Genomic DNA, 21,068 nt, shown 5'->3' with positions numbered 1-21,068 from the left:
AGGCTCTGGGCTACTGTTCCTCTCCCCAGACTCTTAAAGAGGAAGCTACTTTCTCTCACTTTGCAGCAGGGATATTGACAAAAGCCACTTCTTTGCTTGTAAACAACCCTCCTGCAATCCTGTTTGGATTGGAGAGGTTCCCTTTTCTCTCCCTGTGGATAAACGTGATGGCACCCCTCCTGCCCATGTGTAGGGCTCCAGACCCCATCATGCGTACAGGTAGCCACAGCTTTCAGATGCCAGCACCTGAAGGTGGTTCAGACCACCTTCCAAAGATTCATGGTAACTCTTGCGCTTGTGAGAGGAGAGACACTCAGAATGGTTTTATACCACAGGAAGCAACAGCCCTAAAGCCATCTCTGAATTTGGGGACGGGAAGGAGGGAAGAAGAGGAAATCCTTTTGATGCTGCTCTATAATTCTCTGTTAAAACCCTTCCAGTCACGAGGAGCTACTGGAACGTCTCCACACAGAGGGAACTGTGTACAAAGAGGATGAACCCGGGTTAAGAACCAAAAACGCGGGGAAGGTTTTCAGACAGGCAGAAGTCTAAAGTAAAGTGCCTCTTTGCAGTGGGGGGAGAGTTTCACTTGTTCAGAAATGCTTGGGCGTAAACATGAGCACAAAGAGCGTGCACACACACACACACTCACTCTGAGGTAGAAAGAACTGGCCATCTCCAGACAAACACAGACTCCACAGTTTACAGAAACATGGCACTTGTGTGAAAGGTCCTGTCTTTGCCCAGGATGGCAAGTCAGGTCCAATTCCAGCTCTTTCCCACCTGGGGTGGAGCCAGGGAAGTCCCGTCCCACAGGAGGAAAGAGCTGGAAGCATGCCCATCACTCCCCTCCCACAGTTGTCAGGCCCCGTAGTCCAGGGTCACTTCCTGGAGCCCGAGCCGTGGGCACCCCGGCTGTGGCTTGTCAGAAGCCACTGGGAGCAGATGTCTTGCACTACTGCGTCCCCACTGCTCTTGGCGGCCTGCTGCACCTGCTGGACGAGGACCGCGGCCCGTGAGTGTTCTTGCTTCACGGCGATCAAGTAGGCAGAACGCAACTTGCAACACGTCAGGTAGGCCTGAACCTGCCAGTTGGGTGTAAGAAACAGCGGGAAGGAAACTGTCACTGACAAGTCACCAACAGGCACACAGAGAGCTCAAGCAGATGAGATACCATTTCTCACCTACCAATCAATAATTGGGTTCTTGGGCTTCCCTGGTGGTGCAGTGGTTGAGAATCTGCCTGCCAATGCAGGGGGACACGGGTTCGAGCCCTGGTATGGGAAGATCCCACATGCCATGGAGCAACTGGGCCTGTGAGCCACAACTACTGAGCCTGCGCATCTGGAGCCTGTGCTCCGCAACAAGAGAGGCCACGACAGTGAGGGGCCCGCGCACCGCGATGAAGAGTGGACCCCGCTCGCCGCAACTAGAGAAAGCCCTTGCACAGAAACGAAGAACCAACAAAGCCAAAAATAAATAAAATAAATAAATTAATTAATTAAAAAAAAAGATACTCTGTCAAAACAGATTAGAGGTTACTAGGAAAAAAAAATAATTGGGTTCTTGCCTTTTATTACATTACAGCCACTCTTTAAATATTACACTGTTATTTTATAGTGTAAAAAGTTATTACAAATAAGCTAAGAATTTCAAAAAGAAGAAGGTAGGCAGGCAGAGTCAGGCCTCTAAGCACTCCCTCCAAGGCCTTCCTCACTCCCCTGGGCTCTCCAGCCTCCACCTGGCCTCACTGCCGACAGACTGTGGTTTTGTAGTCTTTTGGCTGATTTGATTGATGACTGCCTCCTTGGCCAGGATGGCAGGAATAGTGTCTCCTTTTGCTAACCATTCCTGGTGCCTAGCACAGGGTCTGGCATGCAGGTGTTCAATGAAAATGCATGAAGTGAATGAGTGAATGAATGAGCCATCATACCTGCCCCCTACAATGGGCACACAGAGCCCCTTTCTCTATTTTCTGTTTCTGACCTGCTGAATTAAAAATCTTTTAACAGGGCTTCCCTGGTGGCGCAGTGTTTGAGAGTCCGCCTGCCGATGCAGGGGACACGGGTTCGTGCCCCGATCTGGGAGGATCCCACATGCCGCGGAGCGGCTGGGCCCGTGAGCCGTGGCCGCTGAGCCTGTGCGTCCGGAGCCTGTGCTCCGCAACAGGAGAGGCCACAACAGTGAGAGGCCCGCGTACCGCAAAAAAAAAACAAAAAAAACTTTTAACAGGAAATTTTGGGAAGAAAACGCACACAATTAGAAAAACCCTAAATAAGGCGTGACCCCAGGTTGATCTGACTTGCAGTTTGGCACAGAGGCAGCTCAGTTTCCTTCATTCAGGACACCCTCCAGCTCAGGAGTGCCCAGCTGGGTGGAGACGAGAGCCCCTGCCTTCCCTGGCCACGACCTCACCAGCACCTCCCTGGTTAGCCAGGGTTCCAGGCCAGCGAACAGCAAGGCCCAGGTGAGTTGCCTCAGAGCTCCCACTAGCAGCTGCTTTTCTGCCGTGACAGTCCTTCTGGTGGTTGGAGCGGACTCTTCTCTCTTGATGTTTCAATGCTCCATCTTCTTTTTTTTACCTTGGTCACTAAAGTCCTCCTTTCCTAAGCTCAATTACAGATAATCGCCTACAGCTAGAAGACATGTTCTGACATGTCTGAGCTCTGTGAAGTGATCAAGTCCTGCAGTATGGTTATCTACCTGCTGCCCTAGGACATTCGCTTTACCCGGGCCCTCAGCTCTGCTTGGTACCAGTGTACATTAAACAGAATATCACAAGTTGGCAGGCAAAATTCCTACCTAGAGGAGGAGGGCATTTTTCCAGAAAGTCTGGAATAGAAACTGAACGAAGCTGTTTTTGGCAAGATCCTGTGACCTGAGATCACGTAAGTGTGTTAGAACAGCTGCTGCCAGAAAAAACCTGAAAAAGTAATAACGACGGTATAGCTTTCAGCGTCCATCTTTCCCAGGCACAAAGTCTCTGTCCTACAGAACAGGAGGATCACTGAAGGCTTGGAAAAGAACCATAGCCGGAGAATCAAGAAACCTGGGTGTCTGGCCTGGCTGTCGGGTTCCCATTTTGATTCTAGAAAAGTAATTTTCCACATTTCAGGATGTCAGAATTCCACCCTTTCCACAGGATGTCATCAGGATGTTGCAGAATTAAGTGAAGAAATGTTAAGAACAGCTTCTCCCTAACCTCAAATGAAAAATGCCCTGCAAATTCAGTCCAGGGATTAGCAATACCGCCGTGGGGAGCAGCAATGTGGTTGTGTGAGAAGCTGTTTGCCTAACATTAGTTTTCTTCACAAGGGACTCAGCTGCCAGATCATTCCACTGCTAGTGGCCAGGGCAGGCTAGCTTGGCTTTCTCCTGCCTCTCTTGGCCTGTGGGCCTTCCTCCCACGGTGAAGCCACAAACAGGAGCCGCTGGCACCCTTCCCAAAGGTTCACCGACTTCCCTCCCACTCAACAGGAAGAGCTTGCAGGCCCCAGGGGCAAGGCCTGTTCTGCAGGCTGAGGCACCAACAGACATCGTTGGTCAAAGGGCTGGGTGAGTTTTTTCCTTACTGTAGAGGGTACACCTGTTCCTCCAGGATAAAGAGTTGCCTGCTCACTCTGAGAACCTCATGCAGTGAGTCCATCTGAAGATGAAAGTGAGGATTTCCTAGGGCTCTGAGAGAAAACCTCCATAGGAAATGGAGAGTTGAGAGAAGCCTAGGACATGTGTGTCTTGGGGTATAAAAAAATGGGAGGGCAAAGGCTCATGTGGTCAGGTTTCTCATGTTCCCCACCTATGCCCTCCCTTCTACGCCCCTATCTGGGTCTCAGTCCCTCCTCTGATAACAAAGAGGCTGAGATACAGGCTGAATGGTAGCGAGCAAAGGGTAAAGGTGAAAAGGCAAGTCCAAAGTGCTGTGCCCGAGCGCTACTGGGTGTGGAGACAGTTCCGCTCACCTTGCTGTCGTCACTGTGCATCGCCTGGATGAGGCCCTCCAGCTCCTGTTCAGAACAGAGACACAGTAGTCACGAGATGAAGGGGTCCACAGCGTGGCAGCCGGGGCCCAACCCAGCCTCAGCCCAGCCATTCTGACTCAGGGTGGGGATGCCTGCCTGACCCTTCTCTACAAACTCATCACCTGGGAATTCCCAGGCGGTCCAAAGGTTAAGACCCCATGCTTTCACTGCTGAGGGCCCGGGTTCAATAGCTGGTCAGGGAACTAAGATCCCACAAGCCACGTGGCACGGCCAAAAAACCCACAAAAACCAAACTCAACTCCTGCTATAAGAGCAACAGAGGAAAGCTAATGATAACACTAAGCTTGGGAACCTGAGAAGCAACAGCAAACGAGGCCTGTCCTTGGCCTTCAAGAGAGGATGTGGGGCTTCCCTGGTGGCACAGTGGCTAAGAATCTGCCTACCAATGCAGGGTAGGTTCAAGCCCTGGTCTGGGAAGATCCCACATGCCGCGGAGCAACTAAGCCTGTGCGCCACAACTATTGAGCCTGTGCTCTAGAGCCTGCGAGCCATAACTACTGAAGCCCGCACACCTAGAGCCCATGCTCCGCAACAAGAGAAGCCACCGCAATGAGAAGCCTGCGCCCTGCAAAGAGTAGCCCCCGCTCGCCACAACCAGAGGAAAGCCCACGTGCAGCAACGAAGACCCAACGCAGCTAAAAATAAAATAAAGTAAATTTATTAAAAAAAAAAAAAGAAAGGATGTGGCTTTGTTCACCCCACTAGGAAGCCATCGGGGGACAGTTTTGCAGGCGATGTGCTTCAAAGGCCACCTGCAGGCCCACGATGACCTCCTCTACAATCACAGGGAGAAACTCAACTCTGTCCGTCCGCAGACATTTCCTGGTGCCAACAGCATCAGACAATGGGATGCTGAGGGACGGCCTCTGGATACAGTGATTATCACCATGAATTTTCTTTCCAGCGAAGGGTTGACTAGTGAGGCCATCATTACAGAGGGGTCAGAAAGACAGAGGGATCTTGTAGAGTTTCAGGTACAGTAGGTATAGGGAAGAGAAAAATAAAGAGGGGGATGTGAAGACACTGAAATAGGCAGAGGAGCTGAGAGGTCTGGGGGTGAGCGCACCTGGGGTGGAATTCTCTTGAATGCTTCCAAGCAGTGGAGGAGGATCGTGTCCCCGTCACTTTTGGCCGCCATGCCTGACTCGCTGACACATTTGAGCAGCTGTCGGATCTCACTGTACTTCTCCCTCTCCACCAGCTGCCGGGCGGCTTTGCAGTAGGTTGCGGCAGCGTCCAGCTGGAAGTCCTAGAACAGAACATGGGCTGATGGGTGTAGGGAGGCAGGGACACCAATGGCGGGAAGGAAGGTGACATTTACAGACCTCCCACTGGGCTTGGGGTAGACAAGACTGTAGTCCCAATAGAGAACATACATAAACAATCAGCAAAAAGTTCTTCTCTTGGAGCTCGGCAGACATTTAGGAAGCATCCGTAAAAATCGTAACTTTGATATCTACACTGGTACATCTCACTTGCTGCCGTGTCACTTTCTGAAAATATTCTAATCAAATGCCCAAGACCAGTTCATTCTCTAACGAATCACCTTTCTCTTGGAAAATGGATGTCAGGGGCTGATACTGGCTGCCCTGGACACTTGGTGCTCTGTTAAGAGATGTCTTGGTGTTAGGAAACAGACCAATTCACCAAAAGACTGATGAGCTAGAAACTACCAGATAAACATGTTGTTGCCTTGGGGTCTTTGCCCAACAGGGAAAATGGGTGGGAAGAAAGAAATCTGTCAGATGGTTTTTTGTCTTTGATCCTTTAGATGCACGCTGCGTGAAGACCGTGTCTGCCTGGAGGGTGATGGGCCTCAGCGTGCCTGTGTGTCACTGTGTGGTGGGGAGTGGTCTGGCTTTTCATGGTTTTGGCGCCCTGCTCCATCCTCTGCTCCAGTGCCACAGCTGTACCCATGTCCTCGTATCACAAGCAACAGAAAATGTATGCCTCGAGCCGGCTCCTGGGCAGTGGCCCCTCCCCCTGAATAGGACCCCCACACCGCAGCCCCTCTGCCACCTCCTCCAGCCACGCTCCCCCGCAATGAGGACAGCTGTGTGGAACTCTCCTAGACCTCGTTTCGGGTAGTTATTTGATAGCTTTTGATAAACTCGTCATTGGCTGCTTGGCTTTTGGCAAAGTGGCCTACGGTCTTGAATTTGACCCAGTTCTGTAACAGCCCTCTTGTTGATTTCATCCTTGATGTACGTGTAAATCTGCTTTCCTTGGTATAAAAATTTTCTGAAGAATGATCTCTCACAGAACTGTGGTCATGTGCTGATCGCCCTCGGTATAATCCTGAGTAATCTGAGTCATACCTGCAGAACACGGAATGCAATTCCAAAACCATCTTCTACATTTTTCCCTCCTAGCATGACCTGAAAATGAGAGGGAAACGTGCTTAAAGAAGCAAGAATTACTGGAGCAGCCCCTCAGTCAAGAACGAGGCCCTCATTCATTCATTTATTCAACAAATATTTGTGGAGACTCTACTGAGTGCAGGCACTAGCAATACAAGAGTAATCAAAACGGACTCGGTCTCCAGCCTTCCGGGGCTCTCATTCCGTCGGGGAGGCAGCCATCAAAAGGATGACTGAAATAATGATAACTAGACGATTACAAGTGTGATAGGCACTCTGAAAGAGTGCCTCTGACACATCGTGCATACCTTGCAGGCAACATCCATTTTCATGTGGTTGTTTCCAAACAGGGTTGGCAGAGGCAAGGGGGTGATCTGAGAGGTCCCAGCACTTTCGCAGCGATGTAAGAACCGGGTCACCTCCACCTGCAGCTGAAGTGTGTTCACGTGCCTGCGGTGACAGGAGATGCGCAGTCAGGCCTCAGGAGGGGCCTCAGGAGCAACCAGGGCCAGGGGACTGAGAAGTCATAATAGGATGGCCATGGAAAAGGCAGAAGAAAGGAGGCGGAGGGAAAAGAGATCCAAAATACCCTCTGAGCAGTCACGACAAGCCGAAAGCGGCTGTGAGTGTTTACGGAGCACGGTGTGCTACTAACAACAGCAGCAGTCGAGAGAGACACGAACCCTGCCCTCCAGAGTTCAGAGGCTAGAGGAGAGGTAGATAACAGACACATTGAGTATCTAGCGATTGGGACTGTGAAGGAATAAACAGTAGCGGTGGAGCATTTACTTCAGATGTTGTGTTCTCAGCAAAAAGGCTGAGAGGAGGGAAGGACCTGGGGTGCTGAGGAACCCCCCGCGCCACAAGAAAGGAGAGAGTAGCATGAGGTAAGACGGAGATGCAGGCGGGGGCCAGATCACCCAGGACCTCTTTTGCGTCTTGTAAGGGGTAGGGGCTTAGTCTGACTGTCACATGTGATCCCAGTTCCTGCGCCTCCCCTACTTTCCTCTTCTCCTACGAGCTCCTCTGGCGGCTTTCCAGGCTTGCACCGGACACTGTCATCCAGGAATGATTCCTGTTAGGTGTGTGCGTGTGTGTGTATGTGTTTGTTTCCCAAGAGTTCAGGGATGGGCAAGAGCGGCTGCATCACCGACAGACCCTCGGTTCCAGCCTTTCTGCCCCACCCCAACTGCTCCCTGAACCCCAAGTTACCTTGACACATCAGCTGCCGTCATCTTCTTTCGGAAGAAGGTGGTTTTCTTCCTTCCGGTACGGCGGGAGGTTTCTTGGAGGTAGATCTTCAGGTGGTCCTTGGCCTTAAGCAGCCAAGAGAGCTTCTCTCCCAGCTCCGCATATGTCTTTGCTTTGTGACTGAAGAACCGAATACAGGTCATGGCGGCCCGGATGTGGTCCTGGAAGAGGAAAATGAATGTTCAGGTCAAAGGAGATTTGGAGGCTGGGGGTGTGAGGAGAACTCTGATCTGATGTCCCCCCGTGAAGCCTGGCTGCCAGCACCCTTTCCCTCAGAGGCCCAAGAGATCCCAAAGTGAACTGACTGGCTGGGACCTTGGGTAGGACGTTATTCCAGCACAGAAGAGATCTTTAAAAAGGAGACGTCTGATTCTCCATTTGACTTGCCTTCACTTTCACTCTGGCATTGAATACGCCAATTTCTCTGTGATTTAGTGTTGGCCACCCTCAGACAGATTGGAAGAAACATGCTCCCTCTCCTTTCATGCATCTTCTCTAAAAACACTTACTTCTCCTTCATTCCTTATGAATTCTGCATTCATGCTCCATGTTTATCTTGAAACTACCATATCCCTCCTTTTTATCTTTATATTCCCTGAATTCTGAAGAACGCTATTACTGACAAGATTAAAGTCTGCCTCTTTAGGATGAGAATGGAAATCCTGATACTATGTAAGAATGCTAGAGAGTAATGTGGATTTGCGGTAGGCTTAGTCAAGGAGCAAAAGGCCAGGAACCAAAACGACAGTCTCGTTCCCTCATCCTGCACAGTCTCCCCACGCGACAGGCCAACAGGGACAGAGGTAGAAGGCAGGATGGGGCTGCTGTTACCTTCATAAACTGCTGTAGCTCGTATAGAATGTGGTAGTAGTTCTTCTTCTGTAAATGTTGGCAGGCGGCAATCAAGTACTTTCCCCAGATTTCCAAGGTTGGATCAATGGATTCTAGTAAGTTTTCTAAAACGTGTAGCTTCCCACTTTTATAGCTTGGCTGGAAGATGCCTTCTATGAAGATTTCCGGGGGACTCTCCTGGAGCAGGGCAAAGCAAAAAGTCAGAAGTCTTGAGCCTGGTTCTGGCACTGTCTGGGACCCATTCTGAGTTTCCTTCCACTCACAGCCCTTCAGCATCCTCCCACAGCAGAGCGTCTTATCTTTTTGCACATCACAGATGGAACCCTTTGAGAATCCCGCCCTGGTGACTGCTCCCCTTCTCTCCTTCTCCGTACAGAAAAGTTCCTTGAGTTATCTGCACTCCAGAGTTCCAGAATTATCTGCACTCCCTGTTCCAGAGTTATCTGCACTCCCTGTCTCCAGTTCCTCTCCGGTGACTGTCTCCTGAACTCACTCACATCTAGCTTTTGCACTTACAACTCCATTGCAACTGCCCCTCAGGTCACCAATGACCTCTATGTTGTTAAATCTAAAATTCTTAGTCCTTGTTTTCCACCTGCTCTGTCAACAGCTTGTGATATAGCTGATGGCTTCCTCCTTGAAAATTTTTCTTTATTTGGCCCCCAGGATACCACCCCCACCAGGTTTTCTTTCTACTTCCCTGGCTATGCCTTCTCAGTCTCCTTTGCTGATTCCTCCTAATCTCTCCAGAGCTTAGGAGGGAGCTGTTCTCTTTTTTTTTTGGCTGCGTTGGGTTTTCTGGCTGCACGTGGGCTTTCTCTCTAGTTGTGGCCAGCAGGGTCTACTCTTCGATGGGTGCACGGGCTTCTCATTGCGGTGGCTTCTCTTGTTGTGGAGCATGGGCTCTAGGCGCGCAGGCTTCAGTAGTTGCAGCACCTGGGCTCAGTACTGGTGCCTCGCGTGGGCTTAGTTGCTCCGTGGCATGTGGGATCTTCCCGGACCAGGGATTGAACCCATGTCCCCTGCATGGGCAGGTGGATTCTTAACCACTGCGCCACCAGAGAAGTCCCTGTCCTCTTTTCTTTTTTTTTTTTTTTTTTTTTTTTTTGTCCTCTTTTCTTTACTCACTCTTTTGATTTCATAAGTCTTAGGGCTTTACATTTATCGATCTACTGATTATGTCTAAATCTCTATTCCCAGCCTGTTTATTCTTTCTGAACTCCAGAATTGTATACCTAACTTACAGCCAACTGCTGACGCAAAAAGTCCTCTTTGATATCTAGAGAACAATACATATTGATATAAAACTGCACTCCTGATTGTGTCTTCCCAATCTGCTCTTTCTGCAGTCTTCCCCTTCTCAGATGGCAATTTTGTTATTCTATCTGTTCAGGCCAAAAACCTTAGCCATCTTTCTCTTACACCACAACATAAAAGTCATTAGCAAATTCTATTGGCTCCACCTCAAAATACATACAGAATCTCTACGTAGCTGACCACTTCTCACCACCTCCATGTACCGTCCTGGTCCAAGTCATCATCACCACTTCCCCGGATGATTGCAATGGCCTCCTCCCTGGTCTACCATCTTCCACTCCTGCCTCTTTTTTGACTAATGCCAACCAATCAACCTGAGTGATTCGGTTAAAACATAAGTGAGGGGCTTCCCTGGTGGCGCAGTGGTTGGGTGTCCGTCTGCCGATTCAGGGGACGCGGGTCTGTGCCCCGGTCCAGGAAGATCTCACATGCCGCTGAGCGGCTGGGCCCGTGAGCCATGGCTGCTGAGCCTGTGCATCCGGAGCCTGTGCTCCGCAGCGGGAGAGGCCACAACAGTGAGAGGCCCACGTACCGCAAAAAACAAACAAACAAACAAACAAAAAACATAAGTCAGATCATGTTACGTCTCTGCTCAAAATCTTCCAATGGTTTTCCTTCTCACTCAGCACAAAGCCCAAGTCCTCATAATGTCTACAAGGCTCTATATGATCTAGGCCCTGTTAGCTTTCTGACCTTATCTGCTACCACCCTTTCCCCGGCTTACTCTGCTCAAGCTGCCCTGGCCTTTGCCCTTGCTACTCCCTCCACCTGGACCGTGCTTCCTCCACAATCTGCACAGTTCATTCCCAACCTACTTTAGGCCTTTACTCAGATGTCATCTCTCCTGGGCACCCTGTCTAAAATTACACAATCCATCCCTTCCCTCTCCCCCACTTTACTCTTCTTATTACTCATCACCTATACTATATATCTTATTTATCTTGTTTATTGTCTCTCTCCCTACTATAATGTAAGTTTTATAGAGCAACTATTTTTGTCTGCCTTTTTTTTCTTCATTGCTGTGAAGAATAGTCCTTGGCTATTTAATAACTATTTCTTGGATGAATGAATAAATGATAAATATCATAGACCAACTCATCAGGAAAGCGCAAACACATACTAATCTGCTCACTTCTGAAGTTCATCTGTGGTTCAGAGACCGTGAGTCATCAACCCCCATTCCACAGTCATAGAAAAAAAACCATTTGGCCATTCAACCCCTTAAAAACTTCCATTTTGGGACCTCCCTGGTAGCACAGTGGTTAAGAATCTGCCTGCCAATGCAGGGGACACAGGTTCAATCCCTGGTCCAGGAAGATCCCACATGCCGCCGAGTAACTAAGCCTGTACGCCACAACTACTGAGCCTGCGCTCTAGAGCCCGCGAGCCACAACTACTGAAGACCTCATGCCTAGAGCCTCTGCTCCGCAACAAGAGAAGCCATCGCAATGAGAAGCCCGCTCACTGCAACGAAGAGTAGCCCCCGCTCGCTGCAACTAGAGAAAGCCTGCGTGCAGCAACGAAAGGAAGACCCAACACAGCCAAAAAAAAAGAACTTCCATTTCATCCATTCATATATCCACTCATTCATTCATAACTGGCACTAGGCCAGGTGCTTGAAGACACCAGGTAAGGTAAATATGGGCCTTCTCGCTCCAGATGCGAAGACACAATTGTAAACAAATAGTTGCAATCCAGCGGGATAAATGCAATAACAGAGTTATGTTCTAGGTACAGTGACTGTTTATAGAAGAGGTGAATGTCAATACAGAGGGTCTGGAAGGATAAACAGGAGTTTTCCAAGAAAACTAGGAGGGGCAGGGCATTCTAGGTACGGGGAAACAGCAATGTAGACTCATGGAAGTAAGAAAGGGCATGGTACAATCAGGAAAATTTAAGTAATTTGGCAAGTCCAGAATATAGAGCAGAGATAGGATTTGCAGTGAAAATAAACCGGAGAAATAAGGGGGCCTGAAACTGTTGGGTCCTGCATTCACGCTAAGGAATTTGGACTTCACCTTGTGGCCATGGGGATCCACCGAAGGCCTTTTAGAGAGAGGAATAACATGAATTAAGAATAACATAAATAACATGTACTATGTTTTAGAAAGCTCACTCTGGGGCAGTGTGATGGGTAAGGGGTGAAAAGGCAGGGAATGAGGCTGGAAACACCACGTCTTCCATGCTCTAGGCATTCAGTCATAGTTTTCACAATGTTTTTTTCTGTTGCTCCCCACCTGCTTGAGAAGGTAAGATACTTCAGTTCAAGGGTAGCTGTGATTACAGGAGATAAAAAGAAGCGTTCTTTCCTAGCTCTGACGAATGTAAAGCAGGGGCAATGCTGTCGTCAGCTTTTACCAAAATAAGTAAGTAAGCAGCTTAACCCTCTGGAGTGGTCATCAGGTAGAAGCAACAGAACTGGGTGAGGTGACGTAGCTTTACCTCAAAACTCTTTTGGAAACTGAGGAAAAGGAAACAGGTTTTAGCAATTAAATGCCAAATAATATAACCTTTACAACATTGACACCTGGTTAAGACACGGTAGCTACGGCAGTAGTGAAAACATTTCCCTTTCGCTGTCCTGTAGGGGTATGGTTACCACGACTCTGTACTGTTGACGGACTTGGAGGAATCCTAGAAGATATGCCTACTTGTAAACTTTCAATGGCTGCCATTTTGGACGAAGGCAGCAGACTGGAATTAAAGCATAACTCAAGCTCCTTTAATTTTATATGAAATTTGGTACTAATCACTCAATTCCTCAGAAAAATTGCATGGGACTTTCAGATAAAAAAGAGAAGGCCAAAGAGTCATGGTGAAACAGTCCTGACTTGGCTTAACAATGGCTCCAAAGAAATAATGCACTTCAGGGGTGCCTTTGCCCCCTGTGGGAGGAGGGCAGAGGATGTCAGAGGAAACAAAGGAGGGCACACTCTCCTTCTATGAGATACTTGTGGCTCAAATTTAGGATGTGGCTCATGGGTGCTTCCTGGCCTTTGTGGTAACAACTCTGAGTGGACGAGCAGTGGGGTCAGCAGCAGGACACAGCCCAGAGCAGGTGGGAAGTGTGTGGAAACAGAGAGGTTAGGCAATTTGCTCAAGGTCACACCACTTACACCAAGCATCTCATTCCAGAGACCATGCTCTCAGCTATTACTTGGTTCTGCTAAATGTTCTGGGAGAAGGGATGAAATCTGTCACTGCCCGTCAGAAGGGCAATCTGGGATCCAGGTTAAGACTTGCACACACTCATCAAATCATGATTTGTGCAGAGGGAATTTGCCATTTGTGTTTTGCTTTGTTTTGTGTTTTGGCTGCACCATGAGGCTTATAGGTTCCTAGTTCCCCGACCAGGAATTGAACCCGGGCCCTCGGCAGTGAAAGTGTGGTGTCCTAACCACTGGACCACCAGGGAACTCCCTAGAATTTGCCATTTGGACCTGACTTTGCCAGAGATGACCTCATAGCTCAACCCTGGGGTAAGGTTAAGGGGGGTTATTGCCTCCATGAAAGCTGGATGGGCCAAGCCAAGCGGGCAAAGCAGGCACTGCCGTGTGAGAGCCAGCCACGTCTGCAAGTCCCACCTTGTGGAGGAGGTGCAGCAGGGCTTCCCGCAGGCAGCTGTGCCTCACGTAGAAGCTAATGATGGCCAGGCTGGTGCTGTAGTTATGCAGGTAGAAGAGGCATTCTTGGTAGTAGGTGTTGTTCATGATCTTCCCTTCAGGAATCACCTCCAGAGAGAGGCTCTGGGTCCGAAGGGTAGCTTCCAGCTCTTTCAAGGTGGCCAAGTAATCATCATCTTGCTGCCAAGAGAGGACAGAGTGTGAGGGAACAATGGAACTCAGGGAGTCCTCAGCAGCCGCTGGAAACACTGTTTTCAAAGAATATTTAACAACGTGGAAAAGTGCTCACTATTATATAGTTTTAAGGGTAGAAAACAGGCAGGATATAAACTTCTATATATTAAAAACTGTATAACATCAATTAAATCAAAAACATAACAAAGAAAATTCACTAAAATCTAAATATTGCTTAAGTGTGGGTATGGGATTATATGTGATTTTCACTGTTTTAAAATTAGTTTTTTTTTTTTGAAATTTGACCCTTTATGACTTATCTAACCATATATAATGGAAAGAACGAAATCCAAACCTGACAGCTCTGAGCCAGGGCTGCCACTGTCAGCTGAATGGAAGCTGATACTTTCCCCAGGCATTACTGCCCCTGGGCCTCCCCCTGGCCCTGGAGCCCACCCTCTGCCTGTTGTGCTCTTACCACGGATAGAAGTGGCCTCGCTGTGGACTCCAGGTACTCAACCACATCCTGTACCAGTCTTGAGCCATGACTCAGCTGATTGAGGTCAAGAGGGGGCTTCAGACAGCGACTAAACTTCTCCCGTGCAGCGGTGAGGTTCCCAGCTTTGAGGCAGGCCATGCCCCAAGCGTGCCATGCCCCGGTGGTATCAAGGCCAGTCTTTGTGGAGACCTGGAGGAAAAACTGCTCGTTTTAGGGGGAGGCACCCACAGCCATGCCTGAGGGTCCCAAAGACCAATTCTATCCCCTTGGTGTCAATCATTTCCCTCCCCACCACCCCACCTGCCATTACTCCCACACTGGCAAAATTGTCATGCCTTAGACACTCCCCATGGCCAAGGACAACTAGAGGAGGTAAGTCGTTGGGGTAGATGTCAGCTTTGTCTGTGCCTCACCTCAACGCCCAGTTGGTAGTACTCAGCTTCCAAAAGCTGGTTCCTTAGCCTGGTTACTGCGGCCGGTTGCAAGATCTGATCCAGAGATGGCACGTGGCGATAGGCAGCAGCAACTAAAATATTCAGCACATCTACCTTGCTGATGTAGCTACAGGGAGGAAAAGGGCAAGGCAGTGAGGCTCCACAGGGTCATCCCAAGAACAGGTGCTGCTTAAAGGTTTTCTATTTCATTTCCAATGTGAAATGTGATCATGAGAATCGTGAGGTACGTGGGAGAAAAGACTCTGGAGTCAGACTCTCGGAAACTCTATCACTTAGTGGCTCTATGACTTTGGGCAAGTTAGTTAACCTTTCTCAGCCTCAATTTACTCATCTGTAAAATGGATAGAATAATGGGGAGTTTTAAGGATAAAATGAAATAACCGGAGGAAAAGAGCTTAGGATGGTGTCTAGAGCTTTGTAGGCACTCATCAAACGTTAGCTACCAATACATGGAGTACGGACGCTCCGGGACACTCAGGTCTCCTATTTTGAGGCAAGGCCTTTATACCGATGCTGGGAGCTCGCAAGCTACCCGTTTCTTTTTGGTTCTCTGGAACCCTGCTTGCTTGGGAGAGTGTATATGGACTGTATCGGCAGCCTGCACTCCCGGTCAGTACAGAGGTCACATCACTACCAGCCTCTGGAGGTGCTGCTGGGCAGGGCCCTCAGATTCGAGTGCCCTGGACTTGACATCCTTTCTCTGGGTTAAGGATGGACTCTTGTTACTAGGACTGCTGCCTTTGATCTTATTCCTGACACCTGGTGATTGCAAAAACCTTATAACAACAGAGCCCAGAGAGCTGTCTGGGATCATTCTGTTTAGTCCTGCCTGAGACAGGCCTACACCTAAGGTTCTTGAATCTTGTATCATAATTCTATCAAAACCCCTTGCAGATCCTGACTTGTCCATTGATTTCCCTGGAAAGGGATTCAGTACATCAGTGATTCTCAACCTAGTGGGGATGGGTAGGGGAGAGCATAGTGTGTAAAAGCAAATTCGGTATCATAATGTATTGGACGTGTGTAATGGGTGGTGTGAGTTTTGTTTTTAAACATTTATTTATTTGTCTACAGAAGAAGGTATGAGTTAAAAACAGCGGAAAAATACTCTGCAAACCAGGAGTTCTAAACACACATGAGAGACAAATCTACTGTCATCAGCAACTGGGCACAAGTGCAGTGATTCCCTAGAGTGAGTGTACCGATTCCAGGGCTGGGAAGAAAGGATGTGTAATTTGACCATGGCTATTAAGTGTCAGAGAAGCCTATGGCACCTGGGGATGGGTGAGAATCCCACTGAAGCAAGGACTTCCTTAATTTCTGCTCCCTTAACCCAAAGTGGATATTTCCTCCATCTATATTAGATTTTGAAGGAAGTATAGGACTTGCTGTTAGATTTGTTCTCCAGCCCCCATCTAAGTATCCTTTTCTGTTAATAAGATTTTATCTCATTTACGTTTCTGATAGTTGAGAAATATTTAGATATATCTTTATTCTTGCCTTAAATTCTACCTTTTGCTATATAAAATGGTTTCTGTTCCTTCCTTCCCTTCTCCATTTCTATAAATTGGTAGAGTTGTGGTTCTTTAAAAGATTGTATTTAACATATTATACAGCTCATTTTTCATTTGTCAACTTGAAAAATGATGTAGAATCTTTTGCCTCTTGATATGAGTGAAATTAACTCCTTTATATTTCCTTCCACTTGCTGTCCCACCTCCTTCTGCCTTTCTCAACCTTCTGGTTTTTGTTAGTAAGAATAATAAAACTAACATTTTTGGAGTACACAGGCTCAGTTCTTAGTCCTTTATATGGATACAGTACTCTCACTTTACAGCCATATGAAATAAATATTATCATCCCCATTTTCCAGAGGAGGAAACCGAGGCCCAGAGTGGTTAACAGACTCATCTAAGGTTACAGAGCTAGGAAGCGGTGAAGTTGAGAATCACTGCACTCTCTGTTATCTGAGTTTGCAGGCCAGTACCCTGGGCAAGTGCCTGAAGCACTGACACGTCAAAGAAAATTATGCTCTTCGTTCTCAAATCTGGCTAGGACTGAGAGCTGGGAATGCACAACGTGAGTCACACATCTGGGTGGATAAGCCGGGAATTGGGAGTTTTCATTGTCAGGTTAATGAATGGATGCAGAGCAGGTTGTGTAGGTAGCTGGGGCCTAATCCTCACTTTTCCATAGAAACTTCTACTTTATGACTCACGTTCCTCCCTGGGACATAGGGACAGACCAGTCCGCAGTGCGCTTTATAGATCTGTTACCCAGAACTCCGAGGCCACAGTCTGAATTTGGTCAAGGCTAGGGTAGAGGACACATCTCCTTTAAAAGGCAGAAAGTTCCACAGAGACTAAAGGTGCTCTCCAAAATTGATGTTCATCACAAATTAACCCAAGTCTTTCTTTCCAACTGGAAAAGAAAGACTCTGTAGCTAGAGAACCTGCCTTGAGGATCCACTCAGGGAAAGAGAAGCACACAGGCTGTCAACGTAGGGTGAGGAAGACTGCTTGTGATCTGATAACAGCATTTCATCAACGTCAAATGGAGATGCAAAACAGTTCAGCATGTCTTGTCAGAGGACTGGGAGGTGAAAACCCAGAGTAGGGTCAGAAAAAGAAGCTGGACAGACATGACCACCGTGTAAAAGAAGAGACACTCATTTCCACTTACCTGTCACAAAGAGCCAGGTCCTGGCTCCGGCCCGCCTTGACAAACATCATCTTGGCGCTGAAGAGCAGCTGCTTCATGATGTCTGTGAGCAGCCCCGCATCTACCTCTGGGTTCATGAGCCCCTGGGACAGCCTGCAGCAGTGCTCAATCAGCTGGTGGCCGCAGGCAACACTGTCCTGGTGCAGATTCAGGATGGCGATACACAAGGAGGCGCTGGGGGCCTGGCCCAGGTGGATGAGGAGAGAAGCACACTGTGAGTTCCCAGACCAAAGCAGTCTTCAAATGTAGCTGGGAGGGAGGAATTATTCTTCCCGTTTCACAAAGCTTGAAAAACCCTGGGGGAAGTAGCCAAAAATCCCACGGCAAAGCAGAAGTAGAGCTAAACATACTTCAGAAGTTCTAAGTAGCACTGGCAAAGCTCTGGCTTTTAGGTTTTTGTCTCCTTACTGGGAGGAAGGCAGCTGTGTCCACGTGTTACCTACTTCCTGGGAATGCCTGTAGGTGCCCTTCTTTTTTAGTCTACTGTCCCATCAGTGCAGGTGCTCCTAATGCTGGCTTGGACGATAGTCACCTTGCTTGTCTGGCTACCTGGAGAAGTCTTTGTTTCAAGCCACTGGAAACAGTGCTGCTAAATTAATATTCCTAAAGCACACTCTGAAACCTTCCATGGCCCTGATGCCTACCAAGTACATATATCTTACTGCAGAGTACAAGGCCCTACACATAAATAGCCTGTTTCAACCCTACCTTTCCTACCTCTCTATTAACACCCTATGTTCTCTCCACATTAAACCACTTCTAATTCCCCAATCATTTTTGATACTGTGCCTTCGCTTGGATGTTAGAGTTTGGAAATCTTTGCCCTTCTCCTATCCTCACTCCACTCAGGACACCCAAACTTCTGCTTGTCAAACTCCTACCGCACTTCCAAGGCTCCTCTTAAACGCTACCTCTTCCATGAAGCCTTTCCTGATTTCCTCTTGTGTATTTCTCAAGCTGTTCCTCATTTTCTGCTTTAACTGGTTTACTTGTCTTAGCTCCCATGATATTACACTGTGAGCAAGTGAAGGCTTGCTTGTGTCTGCCCAACTCTGCATTTCCTGCCATGCTACTACACATCATAAGGAAACTCAAATGACCATCACATTTTATTGCTATTACCTGCTCATAGTAAAATTCACTCCGCACCAGCTCATTTTCCTCTTCATTCAGATCCAAAATCCATTCCACCTCAGCTGCTTTGGGGACTCTCACCACAGCTGAGTATGGAGGGCTTTCACTCTTGGGGCTGTCTGGTGCTGAGAAGACAAATGCCGTTCATGTGTCATTCACTGGCCGGTAGTCCAGTCTAGCCCAGCCCAGGGAGCCACGAGCTGCAGGCAGATCCTTGCCTGATATCTTAGGGCCCTTTCTCTCCTTTTGGTCCCTTTTATTTCCTTTAGGAGACCACCTTGGGTACCTCAAACTTTCTTCCCCAGGCACAGACCTGGAATGAGTGTTACAATGTTTGTCACACAAACTTGTTGCTTCACACGAGAAACTCTGAATGCTGCATGCTTCCCAAATGGAGGGATGAGCCATTGGCTACTCTAAAAACTAACCTGCCCAAACTATTAATAGTGATTACCGAGGGGAAGGAGGGAACATTAGAAGGCAGGATGGTGGTGAAGGGAAACCTAGTGGGGGAAGAAAGAGAAATAAGTTACTAAAAGTTAAGGACCAAATTCTTTGGCTGCTGGCCTTCTCGATGCTGGAAGCTAATGGGCCAGTGTGATAGGTTACTATGATGACAAACCTTAAGGGAAATAGCCTGACAGAAATGCCAAGAATTTTCTTTGGTCAACCTGTTGGACTGAGTTGCCATTGAGGGTGTCAGTTGCAGCAGATATGCTGAAGGAAGAGCCAACTTGAGCACAGAGACAAAAAGTCATAGGGAGGGAATTCCCTGGTGGTTAGGACTCCACGCTTTCACTGCCGAGGGCGTGGGTTCAATCCCTGGTCAGGGAACTAAGATCCCACAAGCTGGGTGGTGTGGCAAAAAAAAAAAAAAAAGTCACAGGGAATGTGATTCAGCCTTACCTCCTGGTTGCCCTGGATTCTCCTCTGGCGCACTGGAAACAGAGAAAGAAAAAGTGAAATGCTTGAATCCCTCCTCCTGCTCTTTGTTTTGAGCTTAGTGTATAGCACTGACATTTACTGTTACTCAAATGAGATTATCAGGGAATCATCCAAAACTCTTTTCTCTCCCTCACCTGTCACAGCCAACCACTTACCATTTCTTGCCCGTTCCATTTAAAATACCTGTTTAAATGTCCGCATCTCTCTCCTCATCTCTGCCTCCGAGAGGGCCCTCATCATTTAATGCTAGAGCCTTTGCAATAGCTTCCCAATTGGTCTCCTTGATTCTACCAAGCTACTCTCTACTTTGTAAGTACAGCAAGCTTTCAAAAATGCAAATCTGGGGCTTCCCTGGTGGCGCAGTGGTTGAGAGTCTGCCTGCCGATGCAGGGGGCACGGGCTCGTGCCCCGGTCCGGGAAGATCCCACATGTCGCGGAGCGGCTGGGCCCGTGAGCCATGGTCGCTGAGCCTGCGCGTCCGGAGCCTGTGCTCCGCAACGGGAGAGGCCCCAACAGTGAGAGGCTCACGTACCGCAAAAAAAAAAAAAAAAAAAAACAAGTCTGGCCATATTATGCTTCTGCTTAAAATTCTTTTATCAAATTCTTTGATAGCTCCTCAGGGTACAATATTCCACATTTGCATTTCAGCAGACAAAGCTCCTTATGGCTTCGCTGCCTCTTGAGACCATCTCCTACCACCCATGACCTCTGCTCAACCCATAAGAGTCCTCCCCACACTGCTACGGGCTCTGATCAAGTTCAGTTGGTGCCACCAACCACTAAATCCCAATGTCACAAGCCAGAGCCCAGGTCTAGCACCTGCACGAGGAGCCTTCTGGTCAACCCCAGCCCATGCTGTCAAAGAGCAAGCTCCAAGCCTCTCTGCCATTCCCTAGGTCCTCCCAGCTCAGCTGCCAGCCTCTGAGTCCAGAACCTTAGCCCATCACCTACCTATTTACACTTCCTCAAAGGACCCACATTTTCTCCTGCCCCTACCTTTGCAGTTGTTACTCCCACTTTTGGGCATGCTCTGTTTCGGATTCTTTTCCTACCAACTTCTCATCCTCTAAGTCTCAGACCAAGTGCCACACCTCTAGAAAACCCTCCTGATCACTGGGCTAGGCTGGGTGTGTCTCCACACTGCACTTACCCAAGGGCTCTGTGGTCTGTGTTTTGGCTGTCTCCCCACTAAAATGGGGGCTCCTCGAGGGCAAAGTGATTATTGCTCAGTGATTGCTGAATGAAAGAATCCTCACTGATACCAACTGCTCATTTCTAATCTCAGCAGTATGATAAATGGGTAATTTCCCTGTCCCCCACCCAGAGGGAGGCAGTGGTAGGCCAGGGTCACAGAAACTGTGGTATGAACACGGCACGTCTTCCTTCCTATCAGGTCAGTAATCACCATGGTAAATAATGCTAAGAAAATGTTCCTAGTAAAAGAAACACAAAAATGCTGTTGAGCTATTGGGCAGAATGTAAAATCCCTTTAAGTCTGTTAGTAAAACATGAAGAACTCAAAGTGATTTTGCTCTTGGAGAGCTGCTTTGGCTCCTATTCCCACATGCTCTAGCAGTCTTAGTTTCACCCTCCTCTGCTGCTAGAAGTAGTAGAAAAAACTGAGCAATACTGGGCTGGCAAACACAGTCTTGACCTGTCTTGCCAGAGGCACGAGCAGTTTCTGAGGCTTGTTCCCA

The 21,068-nt window shown here is 48.3% G+C and overlaps 1 protein-coding gene across 1 annotated transcript in view; it reads right to left on the bottom strand.

Annotated features, from left to right (window-relative positions):
* Positions 1-881: 881 nt before the first annotated feature.
* Positions 882-21,068, bottom strand: part of ZFYVE26 (zinc finger FYVE-type containing 26) — a 60,363-nt gene continuing 40,176 nt past the window's right edge. Inside the window, exons 29-41 of the mRNA XM_065871043.1 lie at positions 19,333-19,364; positions 18,415-18,551; positions 17,254-17,474; positions 14,530-14,677; positions 14,096-14,305; positions 13,405-13,623; positions 8,483-8,680; positions 7,613-7,812; positions 6,709-6,850; positions 6,359-6,418; positions 5,107-5,289; positions 3,960-4,004; positions 882-1,085 (exon numbers count right to left, since the gene is read on the bottom strand). Coding sequence (XP_065727115.1) covers positions 882-1,085; positions 3,960-4,004; positions 5,107-5,289; positions 6,359-6,418; positions 6,709-6,850; positions 7,613-7,812; positions 8,483-8,680; positions 13,405-13,623; positions 14,096-14,305; positions 14,530-14,677; positions 17,254-17,474; positions 18,415-18,551; positions 19,333-19,364 — 1,999 coding nt within the window. The remainder of the gene's footprint in view (positions 1,086-3,959; positions 4,005-5,106; positions 5,290-6,358; positions 6,419-6,708; positions 6,851-7,612; positions 7,813-8,482; positions 8,681-13,404; positions 13,624-14,095; positions 14,306-14,529; positions 14,678-17,253; positions 17,475-18,414; positions 18,552-19,332; positions 19,365-21,068) is intronic.

The sequence above is a fragment of the Phocoena phocoena genome, chromosome 2, assembly GCF_963924675.1.
Source record: "Phocoena phocoena chromosome 2, mPhoPho1.1, whole genome shotgun sequence".
Taxonomy (NCBI): Eukaryota; Metazoa; Chordata; class Mammalia; order Artiodactyla; family Phocoenidae; genus Phocoena; species Phocoena phocoena.
This window is presented reverse-complemented; position numbering and strand designations above follow the sequence as displayed.